The sequence below is a fragment of the Leguminivora glycinivorella genome, chromosome 18 (genome assembly GCF_023078275.1).
Source record: "Leguminivora glycinivorella isolate SPB_JAAS2020 chromosome 18, LegGlyc_1.1, whole genome shotgun sequence".
In the NCBI taxonomy this organism is placed as follows: Eukaryota; Metazoa; Arthropoda; class Insecta; order Lepidoptera; family Tortricidae; genus Leguminivora; species Leguminivora glycinivorella.
The window spans coordinates 8,625,650-8,643,293 of NC_062988.1; the positions used below are offsets into that span (position 1 = coordinate 8,625,650).

General features: G+C 39.6%; 1 protein-coding gene across 1 annotated transcript in view; it reads left to right on the forward strand.

The window, feature by feature from the left end:
- The first annotated feature begins 429 nt into the window (after positions 1 to 429).
- The window catches only part of LOC125235964 (ubiquitin-like protein 3), a 241,482-nt gene continuing 224,267 nt past the window's right edge, over positions 430 to 17,644 (forward strand). The window contains exon 1 of the mRNA XM_048142632.1: positions 430 to 775. Coding sequence (XP_047998589.1) covers positions 746 to 775 — 30 coding nt within the window. The 5' untranslated portion in view covers positions 430 to 745. The remainder of the gene's footprint in view (positions 776 to 17,644) is intronic.

Genomic DNA, 17,644 nt, shown 5'->3' on the forward strand with positions numbered 1-17,644 from the left:
AAGCAAAAATAAAGCAATAATGAAAACGAAACCTCTGTTGACGTCATAGAGTAACAAAAGAGATTACAATTAATACGCAATCCGTTTAAATTATTTAATAAAAGGACGCATGTCCTGACACAGCTCTAGGAAGTAAAGTAAAGTTCTATTGAAAACCGGTATGTTGCATCATTACGTGGAGTGGACGTCACTAGTACGTTGTACCAACATGATGGTATCAATTATATTATTGCCAGCACAAAAAAATATTACTAACGACATCTATAATAAATTGTTGGAAATTCATAACAGACATAGTTCAGCGCCATCTAGTACAATGAGGAGGAAATTATTAAAGTCGAACATTTGTTTGTTATTGTTCTAGTGCTGCCCTGCCCTCACAGTAGAAGTAAAATAAAACAACATCGATGGCATGCGCGGGTAGCGGGCGGGAGGTACGTCAACCATCCCTCGCCATTTTCCGTCAAGCTCACTCAAGTTAGCTTCTGTCAGTCGCTGTGTTTGTGTATTGTGTTGTGAAAAATTATCTGTATCGATGAATATCAATGGGAAATCCTGCTGATTACGACGCCAAACGATGGGTCGATTGTTGTGTTTGTGGCTTTAATGCATTGTTCGAGCAGTGATGATGGCCAAGTGAAGTGTTTTGTGTCGTATGCTGGGTTGTCAGCAACAGTGAGATCCTTTCTCTGGATATATCGTCCTCAAGACGACGTCGGATCATAACACGGGAAGGTGACACACCATGTCGGCAAAAAACATCCCAGGAGATAAGGTATGTTGTAGTGTTGACGAAGACCCTAGTACTAGTCCGCATAGCGGGGCGTAAAGGTCAATTCTTTTTGTTTATTTCTGTAACCACTCGCTCCTTTCTCTTTGAGTCGCGTTCACAAAACAGATCTTAATAATTTTTGTGATGTTATAAATTGTGTTTTCTCCTACTTAAAGTGTGTATAGCCAGAAGGTTATCTTAACTTACTAAACAAAACACTGAAAGCTTTTACTGTGAAAATATAAGATTGAAACTAGTTGCTCACTAAAACTTTTACCAGTAAACATACAGTACACATTTCCAAAAAGACATTTAATTATTATCTAATAAGAAAGTGGTATCTACTGTATTTGTTTACATTCAAATCAGTTTCATGACTCAACACTAGTTTAAAAAAATTACATATCTACAAGTGCTAATTGAGTAGGTTCTATTTATCAATTGGTACAGTCTCTAAAAGTATTGCTTGTTTACATACTTTCACTTGGAAATTCAATATTTTCACAACCAACTTACACCAACAGTGAGTCTCTTTATTGTATAGTCCTTAGTTTAAATTCTTGTGTAGTGGTCTTGAATATGACCTAGTTATCATTGGAATCTTTGTAAGGATTGCTAGTTTTCATACTCACTTGGACATTAAATAATTTTACAACCAATCTACACCAATAGTCACGGCGCTCCTCATTGTAAAAGAAGTCCATGGTATAGCTTGTTTAGTGATTTTAGACTGTTGTAAATCTGTTATTTAATGGTTTCAAAATTTATTGGCTATGATGCCACTGTCCCGCTACTGAGTTATTTGGTGCTATCACTTTTTACTTCTAACTGACAAGCTGTTAACACCTGGCAAACTGATAGTTAGTCAGCCCCTTGAAACAATATTGGCATAAATTGTATGCATTGAAAAGAGAAATCAACTATTTATTTATTAAAAACATTTAATGTCACTATGCCAATGGACCTCGAGAAGACTTGATCACCCTTAGTGACTAGGCCATCAAATGGCTGATTGGACTTAATTTTAACTTATGAATGTTTCTGTTCTTTGTTGTTGTTGTTGAATGTCCTAAGGCACCCCATAGGTGTATAGGGCCTCCACAAGATCCTTCCACGCCTTTCTATCTTGAGCCACCGCCTTGGCCTTGTTCAAGCTCAGTCCAAATTCCCTCAGCTCGTTCTCAACGCTCCGCCTCCAGGTGTGTACGGGGCTTGCTCTCAGGGTCTGTTCTTTGCCATATGACTAAATAAAAGTTGCATGTTTTTAATGCCAAATCTTGAGGTCCGTCTTTACTCGCAGCTTGCAGCTTTCGGGCGTCAATTTTTGTAAGTTGAAGTCAACCAAAACATAAAAAATGCCTCGTTACGTGATATTCAATTGCAACAACACAAAAATTATGAACAATTAAGAGGCTGAGACATATTTAAAATTACAGGCAAGAATCAACTTCAGTACAAAATTTGACACGCTCGGCCCCTATACAAATTTATGAATTTGTTTCTTCTATCTAAATTAAGTTCTGTGTCTCAGGGTCTGTTCTTTGCCATATGACTAAATAAAAGTTGCATGTTTTTAACCATTCAGTGAATAACTTTTATGCATTAAATTTATTCGGAAAAACAAAATATGCCTAAATAAATTAAATATGTAACTATACTATCCCATAACAAATTATGCGAAAGGTGAATTGGACGTAGTTAAGGAAAAAGGATGCAATTCATAAAAAATTGACAATTTAATTTAAAGTTTCTGTCAATATGATAAGTCATTTATTTTAATGGCTATTTTTTTGGGTTAGATCCTTTTTCCTTATCTACATCATATTATGCCAATACCAAGACATATTTTGTTAGTTCATACATATCTTAATTATATCATCCCATCCATCATCCACTACCCCATTCTCCATCCACTATGCCCAGTGTATTGCAATTGGGCATTTCATAAATATTCTCACAAATACTGGCGTTTTTAGTGTCATTCTATTGACAACGTTCTTCATCGCACCATTAAAATTAGTACGTACGGATAAAAATACCGAAAACTACACCCTCTTGAACTCGAAGAAATTTTGACTTCTCTCCAATGTGTACGCAATGTACGCACGCATTCACCAGTTTCCGCCTTCCGCAATCGCTACTACGCACAGATTATACCGACATAAATTCTCAAATCCAGTCCATTTAGCCGTTTTTTCTCCACACAATAGAAGGTCGACCCCGGCGTTGTCTTTTCGCCGGACTTACTGCAAAAACCACCCGAGGAAACTCAATTTGGGTTCTGCGGCTTTGCATAACGTCTATCCAGTGTGGATTTATGTTTATTCCTTTACGGCACTGGGACATGAATATTTTAAACAGCCCGTGATTAAAAAGAAACAACGGGGGAACTGAGAACTTGCACAGTCGGGAATTTCAATAATCTCGGGAAGATCTGTTTCTTATTTAAATTTTACTGTTCAATGGAAAATCTGTAAGTATTGGATAGCTCACTAAAATGACCTGTATTCTTTTCAAGATAATAAATAAAAACATTCGTGCTTCAATACTATCTTGAATGTATTTGGGCATCAGACGTATTGAAGTACACATTGTTTTACTTATATAGATGTATTCTAAATATTAGAGAAATCGAGAGAGGTTTTTTAATGTACAGTCGAGTTCATAAATATCTGTACATTTCTTCACCTTAACTCGTAGAAATAAGGTGAAAAAATGTACACATATTTATGAATTCGACTGTAAATACGTGCCAATAAATTGATAGTGCAACCTATCACATGTTCTAAAAACATGAAACATACCGATAATTTACATTTACGTTTCGTCGACCGTAAAATCATGAACAAAACAGGTGACAGACCTAAAATGAACATGAATGCACTTTGCTCATCCTTTCGTCTGGTGTAGCTAATAATGCCACTGTGCTTTACCGGGGGGCTTTATATCTTCCCCTTTACAATCAGAGATTCCTCTTGGAGTACGTTTTACGCATTCCTTTTATTTGAGAACTGCGAAATGGTACCTCCTTTTTATTTCATAGCTTGTCTGTTATAATAACGAGAATGTATCTTTTAATTTATGAGCGAATTTATGTTGACAAGATTTAATTTGTAGATTTGTACGTCATTTTGATGATTGCACTATTAAAAAGATGGATAAATCCGTTCATGTGCACTTGTCCAGTCAGCACAACTAAACAATAAATATCAAATTAAGTACATATGTATATATTTTTATGCCTTGATGCAATGCAGTACTAATGCAAAAGGGTATGTAAATGCCGCGTCCGCGCGAGATGTTTGACCTAAGATGTTTTGGTAACAATGACAAGCATTCGGTAACATCTTGTTTTGAATTGTGTAAAACTGATATAAATATCAAAACAAGAATCAAGCTGTGTGGTATATTCGTGGAGAAGCGTCCTGGATAGTGTTACGTAGGGTAGATTCATAAGTATGTCGGTAGTTGTACATTTGAAATAAATCAGTCTGCTACGGATCTCGATCTTTGATTTATCTAACATTGGCGCAGTCGGTTTTAAAAATTAAATTTAAGTACTTTACGCTTTGTGTTAACATGCCTATCGGTAAAATAGAACCATTTTCGTTAGAATCTAATTGGGACAACTATGTGCGTCGCGTAAACCAGTTCATAAAGTTAAATAACATAAGTGACAATCTAAAAGTGCCTACGTTGTTAACGGTTGTCGGTGGAGAGTGTTACAATTTACTTTGTGATTTGTGTTCCCCGCTCATCCGGAGGACAAAGGTTTTGACGATTTAGTGGCCTTATTAAAGAAACACTTGGAACCAGAAAGATCTGAGATCGCCGAGAGACACGTTTTTCGGCAAAGGGTGCAACAGCAGGGTGAAAGCATTCGTGTTTATCTCCAAGGGTTGAAACATTTGGCTAAAACCTGCAACTTCGGAACCGGCCTCGAAGAAAATTTACGAGACCAATTCGTCTCAGGTTTACACAGCGAGGAGATGCGTTCGAGGTTGTTCGCCGAAAAAGACATAGATTACAAAAGGGCCGTGGAGTTGGCCAGCGCGCTCGAGGCGGCGGAGCGGCACGCGAGCACGGCGTGCGCCCCGGCCGGCGCCGGCGCGGCGGGCGCGGGCGGCAGCGCGGCCGACGACGGGCTGCATCGCGTGAGCGGCGGCCGCCGCCCGCCCGCCGCCGGCGGCGCAGGCAGCGGTTCGCAGCGGGCCCCGTGTGCGCGATGTGGGAAACCCACACATCCTCCAAATAAGTGTCGGTACAAGAACTTTTCGTGTGATTTGTGTGGTGTTAAGGGCCATCTAAAAGTTATGTGTACGCGCAAAGGTGAGAGTGGCGATTTTTACAACAGAAGGATGGCTAAAGGTCAGTACTTTTTAAATGAAAGTAGCGATTCGGACGATGATGATTGTCATTTCTATAATTTGATCTCGAAGGGAGATAACGATGGACCGTATTTAGTGAACTTATCCGTAAACGGCATTTTTTACAAATTCGAAGTTGATACGGGAAGTAAATATTCTGCAGTGTCGAAATTGTTTTATGAGAAACATTTGTCACATTTACCTATTAACAGAAATACATTGTTGTTAAAATCCTATATTAGTGATCCTATCAAGGCGCTTGGTTATATTGATGTTGATGTAATTTGTGGACAAAATTCGGCTAAATTAAAATTACACATTATTGAAAATGGTGGACCACCGATTATGGGCCGCACTTGGGTTAGGGTTTTAAAATTATTAGAGTATATGGAATTTTGTCACAATTTAGCTGAAAGCGATTCCATGGCGCATGTATTAAAAAAAGAGTATCCGGAGGTATTTGCGGAGGGTTTAGGTACTTTTAAATCGCGTATACGTTTGCACCTGACGAGTGACGTGCCCGTGTTCGTGAAGGCGCGCGCGCTGCCGCTGGCGCTGCGCGGGCGCGTGGAGCGCGAGCTCGAGCGCCTGCAGCGGGAGGGCGTCGTCTACAAGGTCGAGCGGTCGGACTACGGAACACCTATCGTGCCGGTTATTAAATCTAACGGTGATATCCGTATTTGCGGTGATTATAAAATCACAATAAACCCTATTCTCAAAGATTTCCATTACCCACTCCCGCGAATAGAAGAAATATTTGCAACATTAGGAGGCGGTGAACAGTACACAAAATTGGACTTATCGAATGCATTCCAACAGTGTCTGTTAGAACAAGAGTCTCAACCGATGACAGCCATAACCACGCATGTAGGAACTTTTGTCTATCGGAGGGTTCCTTTTGGTATTAAATGTATACCAGAGAACTTCCAAAAAATTATGGAAGAGACTCTTAGTGGCCTGCCATCTACCGCAGTATTTGCAGATGACATTTGCGTCACCGGAAAAGATAGGGCAACACATTTGGCCAACTTAAGGGCAGTTTTGCAGAGACTTAAAGAAAATGGACTCCGTATCAATTTTGATAAATGTCAGTTTTTTAGAGACAGTGTGACTTATTTAGGGTATAATATTGATAAGGACGGTTTGCACACAGACAATAAAAAAATTAAAGCAATAGTTGCAGCTCCTCGTCCAACGAATGTCACACAGTTGAAAAGCTTTATGGGCTTAATAAACTTTTATTCTAAATTCTGCTCTAACATGAGTGACATTCTTAGACCCTTATATAATTTATTAAAAAAGGACGTCGATTGGGTGTGGAGCAGCGATTGCGATATTGCTTTTAATAAAATCAAGAAAGTGTTGAGCAGCGCGCCCGTGCTGGCGCACTACGACCCGGCACTGCCGCTGGTGCTGTCGGTCGATAGCAGCGCGTACGGGCTCGGCAGCGTGCTGGCGCAGCGCGGCAAAGATGGCCGCGAGCGTCCGATCAGCTGCGCCTCGCGCACACTCAGCGCGGCCGAGCAAAACTACTCGCAGCTGGACAAAGAAGCTTTAGCTATTGTTTTTGGGGTAACAAAACACCATCAGTTTTTGTATGGCAGACACTTTACACTTCGAAGTGACCATAAACCTCTTAGTTACATCTTTGGTAAAAATAAAGGCATTCCTGTAACAGCTGCGAGTAGATTACAGCGTTACGCTGTTACGTTGTCGGCTTATGATTTTAGTATCGAATTTGTAACATCCGCACAGAATTGCCAAGCCGATGCGCTGTCTCGTCTTCCTTTGCTCTCGACTGGCAATCGAGCTGAAAGAGAGGATGAGGCAGGCAGTTATCTAAATTTCATTCAGGGAAGTTTCCCACTCAGTTTTAAAGATATTAAAACTGAGACCGCGCGAGACCCAGTTTTGAGTAAAGTTATAGGCTACGTTATGTTCGGATGGCCGAAAGTTTTGAGTGATGATACCTTTAAGCCATTTTTCATTCGCAAAGACAGCATTCATGTTGATCAAGGCTGTTTACTATGGGGTTACAAAATTATAATACCCATGACCTTGCAAAGCGGAATTTTAAAGGAAATTCACGAGGGGCATCCGGGGATCATTAAAATGAAACAAATTGCTCGTAATTATGTTTGGTGGGCGACACTTGACGCAGATATCGAACGAACGGCGCGCGAATGCGACGCTTGCCGCGCGGTGCGCCCGGCACCGGCGCCGGCGCCGCTACACTCGTGGCCGTGGCCCGAGGAACCCTGGTCGCGCTTAAATGTTGATTGGTTAGGGCCTTTTAACAATAAATATTACTTGATCGTTATTGACGCGCACTCCAAATGGATAGAGGCAGAGAAAGTCAACAATACTTCTGCATCAACAGTTATATCGTGTTTTAGGAGAATGTTTGCGCGTTTCGGACTGCCTAAACGGTTTTCGGTTTTCGGTTAACGGATTTCTGACAACGGACCACCTTTCAGTTCCCTCGAACTGAGGACATATTTTGAGCGAAATGGCATAAAACAAACCCTAACTCCGCCCTATCATCCAGCGAGTAATGGGGCCGCAGAGAACGCCGTGCGCTCCGTGAAACGAGCCTTAAAAAAGGCAGACATTGAACGCGAAGACGCAGAAACTGCCCTGTGTAGATTTTTGTTCACTTATCGCAACACGGAGCACAGCACAACCGGACGAGAGCCAGCGGTCGCGCTGCTGGGACGACGACTACGTGGGCGCCTAGACTTGCTGCGGCCTGACGCTAGTGAGGTCGTGCGCGAGCACCAGCTCGCCAGTGAGCAGCGCCGGCCGGCGCGCCTTCGCCAGGCTACCGTCGGAGACCCGGTCATCATCCGAGATTACACGAAGCATAATCGAAAATGGACGGAAGGGGTGGTTATAGACCGTCAAAGTCCCGTATCCTATTCTGTAAAAACTGGAGATGGCCAGGTACACAAACGGCACATTGACCAAATGTTACAGGATAAACGCAAGTCTCGGTTTTCTCTTGCTAAAGTCCAACAGTCGGCGGTTAACGATGACGAACAACGTGAAGTCATCGAAAAAGAGAGCACCATGCATGAATGGCAGCTTGCAGAAGAGGAACCGGAGTCGCACTTGTCTCCTGTTAGAAATCCAGTTCCAAACGCCGACTGTAGAATAGGGCCCTCCTCGCCGCAAGAGGTTGAAGGTCGAACAAGACGACAGGCAGCTTTGCGTTGTATAGAAAAATTACAGAAAACTAAAATATGATCTATTGAGTAACTAAAACACTCCGCAAATAACTTTAATTCGTACCTTTGTACCTATTAGTATATAGTACCTAATTATATAGTTTTAGTATTCCGTAATAGTTATTACTAAATACCTAATAGTAAATAAAGTGATGTACCTATGTTAATTGCTTATATGTGTCGAAGCACTTGAACTTCATTCATAAATTAGATTATCGATAAGGAAAATCCTGTATAAACATAAATAATTGAGCATCTGTTTGCAATAAGGTTTACGAATGGTTGGTGTGGCTTATCAAACCTTAGTAGGTAAAACTTTATGTTAAGATAACACTTTTTTGAAAATGTATGTTAAATCGTTATTTTTACAACATAATATGTATGATACTTTGGTGGATCTTTGTTGATTACATAATTGAATACCTACTTCTGTCCCGATACATATATTGTTCATTATGTATTTGTCCAACTTGAATAGCCGTGTCCTTTAAATTAATTAAAGTGAACATGATCTGACACGATTTCATAGCTTGTGTTAGTTTATAAATCCTATATCTCATTTAGGTATAAGTTATTATTGTGAAATGAGAGGGAGGTGTTACGTAGGGTAGATTCATAAGTATGTCGGTAGTTGTACATTTGAAATAAATCAGTCTGCTACGGATCTCGATCTTTGATTTATCTAACAGATAGTAGGTATAATCCATCACTGCTAACAAACATGTCGAGTATTGTAGAGTACCATACTATGTATGTAGTTTTCTATATGCTAAGCTTGAATCATATTCACTTTGAATCCGTAGATTAAGAAAGTTTGTTTGCCTTTGCGTCGGCTGGTTCAAACAAAGGACAATAGACCGGCAGACACCGAGGTTGAAAATTTTCAGAAATTCTATTTTACCCTTTTTCTCGGAACTGCGCATCGGAAACAATGGCCTTTGTCTGTTCCCCATTCGTGGATCTGTTTTAATAATCTTTGATACTCCGCAAGGAAATTTGATTGCTGCCGCACACGCGTTTGCTTTCGTTCGCCAAATAATATCAAATATGTAGATAGGTAGCAGTAACGTAAAAAGTAAAAACACTGATACCTATATTGAATAAATAGTATTCAACCTTAACCTATCATTTTCATCATCATCATCATCAACCAGGGTCTTATCTGTGGAATAATCGCTATTCCGTTCTTCTCTTTGCCGGTTTTTTGAGTTCCCGATACGCAAAAAATTGTCCTCTTTAATTTTGTGACATGTTCGAAATTTCAAATCCCATTCAAGTGCATGTGTTTGTGTGATGATTCACCGTAGGTGGGTATTTTCTATGTAGGTCTTCTCTACATCTATCTTTCTCAACACGCTCTTTATTGAGCATATTCTCTGGGTTGTGGGAATTCGTCTAAGATGATCACATAATACTTATCCATATGGTAACATTTAAATGCAAATCTATGATATAAATCTGCATAATGTCCCGATTCGGGGTTTGTATCCAGGTCACAAGTTCGCCAGTTGATTATTCAGTGGCGACCCGAAATGGAGGGGTTAACGATCCACAATTACGAGAACCAGATGAGTCTCGGCACGTTGGAGTTGAACAATGCGCGGCTAACTGTAACGTCGTTTCGTCACGGCTAAGGCTGCTTACGCACTGCGGTGGCGATGACGGCGCGATCGCAATAAGGAAAAATACAGACAACCTTTGTCTAAGGATACCCTGTGTTGTTTTGGCTGAAGTTTGGAACCCTTTGGACCATCCCTAGTGTTGAGCTTGAGCTTCCGCTTGTGGCATGACTGATGCTCATCAAAAGACGCTCCTGCAAGGTTTTAAATATCTAGACAACCTGAATAAGCTTTGTCTGCGTCCATATGTCTGACTTTTACTGGATGAAGTCGCTAAAAACGCTCGGGCCCCAAACTCCACGGCGCTCAATGTGTCCTCTTCCAACTAACTTCTTATGCTACAACTGCTACAAGTATTACAACCGTTACCGCACCGCTTTCTATGCGTTACAGCTTAACCATTGCGAAACACTCCCTTGCTCCATATAAAAATATAATTATCTGCAGTTTCCGCAACGTTTATGGCGTTTTTCAAGGCGATGTCTAATCTATACCAGGTTAATGTTCCGGCATGATTCGAGGATTGGCTACGGTATTGACCAACGTCTCTGAAGACAGTTACATTGTTGGATAAACTTCGGATTGCTTTGTTTTGGTAATCGGCCTTGAGATAATGTCTTTGCTTTAGAAATCGAGCGACTATAGTAAACAGTTTTTAACTGTCCTATTTACTATGTAGAAGTAGGGTCATAATCTGGCTTAGTGAATGAAAAAAAAAAGAATGAAACAATATACATATATATGTGTGTCCACATTAACCTCTTGGCAGGTGGCTCTTGAGAGTCTTGACTGTAAGCCTACCAATAGTACCAATAGAGACGTCACTCAAACCAAATATTTGTCCATTCGTCCCATGCCAGCTTTCGTGAAGAATGATAACGACGCGCCTAAAGTATCTGCAATACTATCAGAGAGCAGTCTGATATGCTATTTTGGTGCTGACTGTATACCTGTGTCCTTTAAACTTGATTCTTATTACGTAACTAGCTTCTTCCCGCGGCTTCGCCCGCGTACTAATCTAATCTTGTACCCATACAAGCTTTGAACCCCCATCTCACCCTCTTAGGAGGTGAATTGTGAAAAATCCTTTTTTAGTGCTCCTCTACACTTTATAATCAACCTACTTGCCAAATTTGAAATCTCTAGGACCAGCGGTTCGGTTGTGCGTTGATATGTCAGTCAGTCAGTTTCTTCTTTTATTTATTTAGATTTAAAGTATGAACAGCCTGTCAACCAAATTTTGGCAGTAACAATGTACATCAAACTAAAGTATGGTATCCCTATGAAACGAACAAAAACCAGCAATGTACGTCGAACAGCCACAGAGATTTTTTTTCAAGTTGCTCGTTGGTCCTGCAACATTGGAATGCCTCCCTAATAAAAAATGCATATGAAACGCGTATACTCATCCTTTACTCCCTTACGAATTAGATAATGTATTAAAAAGGGACGGATATATGCTAGTTATTTCTATTTTTGGTAGGGTGGAGGTTTCCACAGATAAGATACAAATGACACGCGAATTTCCACCGATTTTCAAAACTAGTGTTGCTAGCCCGCGATTTTTCAAATTTGCCGCCTTTTTTTAGTGACAAGATTTGGTTGACGGTCTATAAAATACTTTGTTACTTTTAATCAATCCGTTTTCAAGAAAGTCACCCTATCTGAAGGCGTTTGAAACCTCATCATGAACCGTACTGCCAGTAATCAACAGGTCATATTATTATGTTAATTTCATTTCAATCCGTCTTAAATCTAACTGTACACGACTTATCTGTCGGCCAATAATTATGGTAATAATTTCGGTCTCTCACGAACCCGTTATGATACTTTATTAAAAAGTTACGCGTAAATCGGTGATTGCTATTGTTTAAACAAAAGCTAACTATTTTCCAGATTTGTATTAAACTTCTCATTCTAGTCTGAGCTATAGTCGGGAATATCTATATTCGCCAATTCGAAGCATCTGTCTCTGTTTTGAAAGACGCGTTTTTGTAGTAAAAGGAAAATTGCGCGCAATGGAGTAACTACGATTAATATGATCTTCCTCAAACTCGCAGCTGGCTAAAAATACCGATTCCGAACATCACACTCGCACACCATACAAATAAGAACAACCTTATGAACCTACTCCCATAGAGCAGGCGTGCGTGAAGATGAAGAAGTCTGACTGCTGTCTATGGTTGTTTGAAACCAACTCGAACGCTGAAATAGCAATATCTCTTCGAATTGGGCCAACTAATATTGTTTTCGGTGTAACCACTAACCGCTTATAGCGTTGACGCATTTCGGGAAAATGATAGCGTTCTCATAATGATTTACGGTGTTTATAATCGTTCGGTATGCCATCGTGTGGTAAAAGCGTTTTGTTTGCCGTAATATATGGCCGCTAGAACACGGGCTTTTGGCGTGGTGTATCGACGACATGTATTGGAAGTAATATATATATGTCTGTATTGGCGTTTGTAGGTTAATATTTGGCGCTGTCTCTATAGCATCTATTAACTATTAAGGCAGTGTATATTGGCAAGGCAATATATAAGCCGATGATCGATGTGTTGTAAGTAGCTGGTTTACTACATTTCATCGCTTCTTTTAGCTCTCGTGAAATTTTGCGTCGCGTTCATATCATTGTATATACACCGTGCTTTTATTGAATTCCGTTAACTTCGGCATATATTTAGGTCCATTATAGGAAACAGAATAGCTTAGTTAGTTTTTTTAATTCTTTACTTTTTACTGAAAAACACCATACACCTGCGATAGATGTTACATCAATTACTGTCAAGAAACGGGCGTTGTGTGTTCGATATGCGATTGACATGTCATAGTTTTGACACTTACTTACTGTGAGTTAATTGTAAAGCCCGTTTCTCAATCAGCAATTAAAGTAACATCTATCGCAGGTGTATGGTTTTTTTTTTCAGAAAAAATACGAATTTAAGAAAACTAACTATGCCAATCTGTTACCTATAATGGCCCTAACTATATGCCGAAGCTAACGGAATTCAATAAAAACACGGCGTATAGTATGTATGATTATGCATCTGTTCATATCTGTATATCTTTGTCAAGTCATGCACTATTACGGTCGTGGTGTTAACAATCATCAAGATTGTTCTACATAAACCGTGTCACCATTTTTCCCCGATAATTTGACAGTAGACATTACCGTCACGTTTTTTGCGTTCTCGTGTTTTTACCGTGCGTGATACGTCACTAACGGTAAATAAATGGTTAATATTGTGATCGTTGCGATAAGGTGCGAAACGTCGCTTATTGCTCTTTATTAACAGTTTTATTAGAGGTCGTTGAACCCAGCAACAATTGAGTAACGAATGCGAAGGGCTATGATGCAATACTACAAAACAAAGCAATTTATGTGAATCAGATTATTTCAAACTAAAATGTGTCCTACATGCTTATATCATAGAAAAGGTTACGTTACGAATCTCACTAAGTTATGAAGACCGGTATCGAACCGCAGTATTTAACTATCGACTTATGTACTTTTATAATGAGATCAAAACTTTATTTGTATGTCTGTGGGAAGGTGACATTCGCTTGATTGCGGACTCCTTATTCCAAATGCCCTAGTTAAAAGAGTATGTTAACATTAATTATTTTAGTGACCGGCCACACCAGAGCGTCGCGTGTCTCGGGGCGCGCAACGGACGTCCGCGCCACGCCACCTGAGTGTAATTCAAAAAGCGTCTCCTCAGTACATTTTGTATAGGAAGGACGTAAGGCGCGGCGCGCGCCCCGCCGCCGCCACGCCACCTGGGGCGCGTCTTACGTCATTCCTATACAAAATGTACTGAGGAGACGTTTTTTGAATTACACTGAAGCGGCGTGGCGCAGACGTCCGTTGCGCGCCCCGAGACACGCGACGCTCTGATGTGGCCTGTCCCTTAGGCTTCATGCCTTTTAATGTAACTGTAAATTTCAAACTGAATCACACTCAGGCACGGTCGGTAAACACGAAAGCCAGCCATAATTCCTTTAAAGATTGACTTTTAAATTAAATCCATGCAATGTAAACTTCGCGTAACGGAAATGAGATATTAGAAAAGTTTTAACGAATTGATATTGTTTTGCGTAAAGTTTCAATAACAAAGTAATTTTATGTTTGTGGCCGACAGTTGGGATCCTGCGAATTGTTTGTTTATTTGTAAAATATGCCTTGTAAGGCGCTGTGAGTTCAAGTCGCACTTTCTGAACGCTGTGGACATTCGTGTTTGATCTATTGAATTGATGTCTTTTAGTAAAAGACTAAAACTTTTAATGGTTCGGTCGAAAGAAGTTCAATTAACAAACGATATTGTATGGCGACAAAGTTTTTAAAATACCTTGTGTCTACCGGTAGAAGCAGCTTAAGCGAATCAAGTATTTTTAACAAGTGAAGTTGGAGCTACGATAAAGGAACTCAAGCGTTTCACTTCGATCGTAGGTTTCGCTCCAAGTAGTACCTATATTAGTCAGGTAAAAGTGGTAAAACGAGATGTACCTATTTATTGCACTCTATTCCTCCACAAGGGGACATCCCCTGAGACATCCCAGCAAACACTTACACCACGAGGCAATTCGTCTAGCGAAGATTAAGACGTACCCTCCCGAGAAAATGAATTCGGATAATGTTTCACAAGATGGAAGTAATTAAATTAAAATTCTGCTCGGTTTCCTACAGAAAAACTCTACACGTAATCGTGTAAAGCATTACGTGAACTGGCGAAGGAAGTTGTTAGTAGACAAGGTTCATTTGAATTGGGAATGCATTGCGCTGGTGCACCTACAGAATCTGCAAAGGAATTGCAACTTTAATTCTTTCAGGTTTGTCTTTTCATTTATAGTTTGTCGATTTTGTTACAGTAGTTTCGCTGTCTAAATTGCGGGACGTACCGTTGCCTAATTGATGCAATGTTTTTTGTTTATGATGTCAGAGATGATGATGTCCTCGCTTGATAGTAAGCTATTACTGTCGTCCATGGACACATGCAGCAACAGACAGTTGTGGTCATTAAATTTTCAAATCATAGGTATACTGTATGTATGAGTATTGAGTATACAAAACAACACGCATTAAGTAATACACTAACTAAGATCGATTTAAACTAGCAATACTTTTTAAAAGTACATACATACTTTAAGACACGAGAGAGATGGGTAGTGAGTAAATACTCAAGAGTAAATATCGAGTAAATACTCAGTATTTACTCAAAATACCCGTATTTACTCGTTTTTACTCAAATTGGTGGGTATAAACTATTTAGCGTGCTGAAATGGAAATACAAATTAGAAATATTGGTGTATTTTGTTATCGGCTACTAAGTTAAGTAATCAAATTTATATGAACTTTATTTTAAAGACGTGCTCTCCATACATGTAACTATTTTTCACAAAAATAAAATTCAGAAATTACCAGTGTGTTATACATCATCTGATAGGTCTTTAAAAATTAATTGAATGTTTCTAAAAAAGTTTTTTTAATAATATGAACAGTTTTGGAATAAAACGATAATTAAGGCCGAAATAATGTTTATACCTTTATAACTTTCGAATTCGTTGTTGGAAAAATATCCAGAAACCGTCAAATTATTGCCCATATAATACAAAACACAAAACTAGTACTTAAAACGTCATCAGCTGAGCCATTTTTGAGTTTTCTTTAGAAAATCCTTAATAAAAGGTCGTAAGTGCCACATTAACAATCACTTCCGAACGTCATGCCGTTATCTAGAACATCAATTTAAGTCTCATACTTTTACTGTAAATACCTGCTTTTTTAAAACAGAACTGCTAACTAAACATTATCACCATTTTTTTCTCACAATGATTACCTCTTTTTCGACAAACTAAGACTCCCATAAGCTTCTAAGAATATAAATATCATTTAAACATGTCCACACAGTTAAAATAAACACGACTAAGTACTTAAATCTCATTTTATAAATTATTTTTAGGTAATAGTTTCTACTCACCCAAATGAGTAAATACGAGTATTTACTCGGTGCTTTGAGTAAATTACGGGTAAATACTCAGTATTTACTCACCCCTACCCATCTCTACACGAGAGCAATATTTAAAGTTCTCAGAAAACCATTTGTTACATTAAATTGATTTAAAAATTACTCTCAAATCATTATTTCAACGGTTTGTTCACATTATCTAAAGGTTATTGAATCCAGTGAGCATTAAACGATAAATTCCACCAACAAAGGAAATTCCTTAAGCTTCTCCCAACACATTACATGATCTTTATACGATGTGAACAGCCTTTTAGGCCTGTGACCTAATGAGTAAAGAAACGTAACAAAGTAACAGTTGCTCAGACCATTGTAGCGTGATCTCTCGTCCCGAAAAAAAAGGCTAAAGACTTTACACTGCTCTTTCCGTATTATACTGTCTTGAATAGGTACATGACCGGACATATCCATAATGTACCTCCAAAAGAAAGAAAGATGTGAGTGTTGAGATAACGAAAGATATAGGAGAATGGAAGAGAAAGACATGTTGTACCGACCCCACATAACGTGGGATAAGGGTAGGAGGAAGAAGACCTCCAAAAGAGAGCTAATGGATAATTGGAAACTGTCATTGCGTTTTTGTGGTATGACACAGTACAGCGTGTGTAATTCTAAGATCCACTGGGGTAAGTGGAGGATCTTGCAGGGACCATCCAAAACGACGCATGTCTGACGCGGAACGGATCCCGAATGTAATTTAAAAAATGTCTCCTCAGTACATTTTGTACAAGAAGGACGCGCAAGGGACGTCGCTTAGCGCGCCTGGGGGCGCGTTTTATGTCCTTCCTATACAAAATGCGTGGCGCTGACGTCCGTTCCGCGTTTCAGGACATGCGTCGCCTGTGTGTGGATGGTCCCATAGAGAGACAGGGTGCAATGATTCAGTGACGGCAATCCACGTGTAACTGGAACTGTCAGTGACATCGTAGGCTTGTTTTCCACCGTCGTAGAAAAAACATACAAAATGTCTCTCTGGTCCGTTTCTTTATTCAAGATATGAGTCAGCTATGATACGAATACTCGTCTCGTCCCGCCCACGCGCTATCACTTGACAGTCTGTTGTTACTTGTAAGACACTTAATGACATCTCGATGTCATTAACACGGTGACTGGCGCAATCGTTACTTGAAAGCTAAATGAGTCACGTTTTTGAACTAACTGTATTCTAAATAAATAAAAAAACGTGGGCATGTTTGCTTACTTGTCCCGCTGTTCCAATATCGATCTTTCATACTACTGATGAACGCAATGTGCTCGTATCTAGTGTAGTGAGACTTAAAAATACGTATTTAATCGATTTTTAAAACGGAATTGATGTCATAAGTGCTTTTGTGAGCAAAGTTTTGTACGAAGCACTAAAATTATGGGTTACATCTACTCGAAATCACGAGCTCTTTGCTCCTCTTGGAAGAAAATGGCTTCAGGATTTCATTTCCTCTCCGTTACCATTTTCAAAGACTCCGACAAGAAAAAGTGGCAACACTGTCGTGTCGTACATTTCGAACCAATTTTAAGACAATGGGGTGGCACTACAATGTTGCCATTTTTAAATTTCCACAATTTCTTCGACACTTCAATTTGTCGGATTGTAGTTTTGGTACCTACTTATGAAGTTATGACGGTAACACAAGGGAAG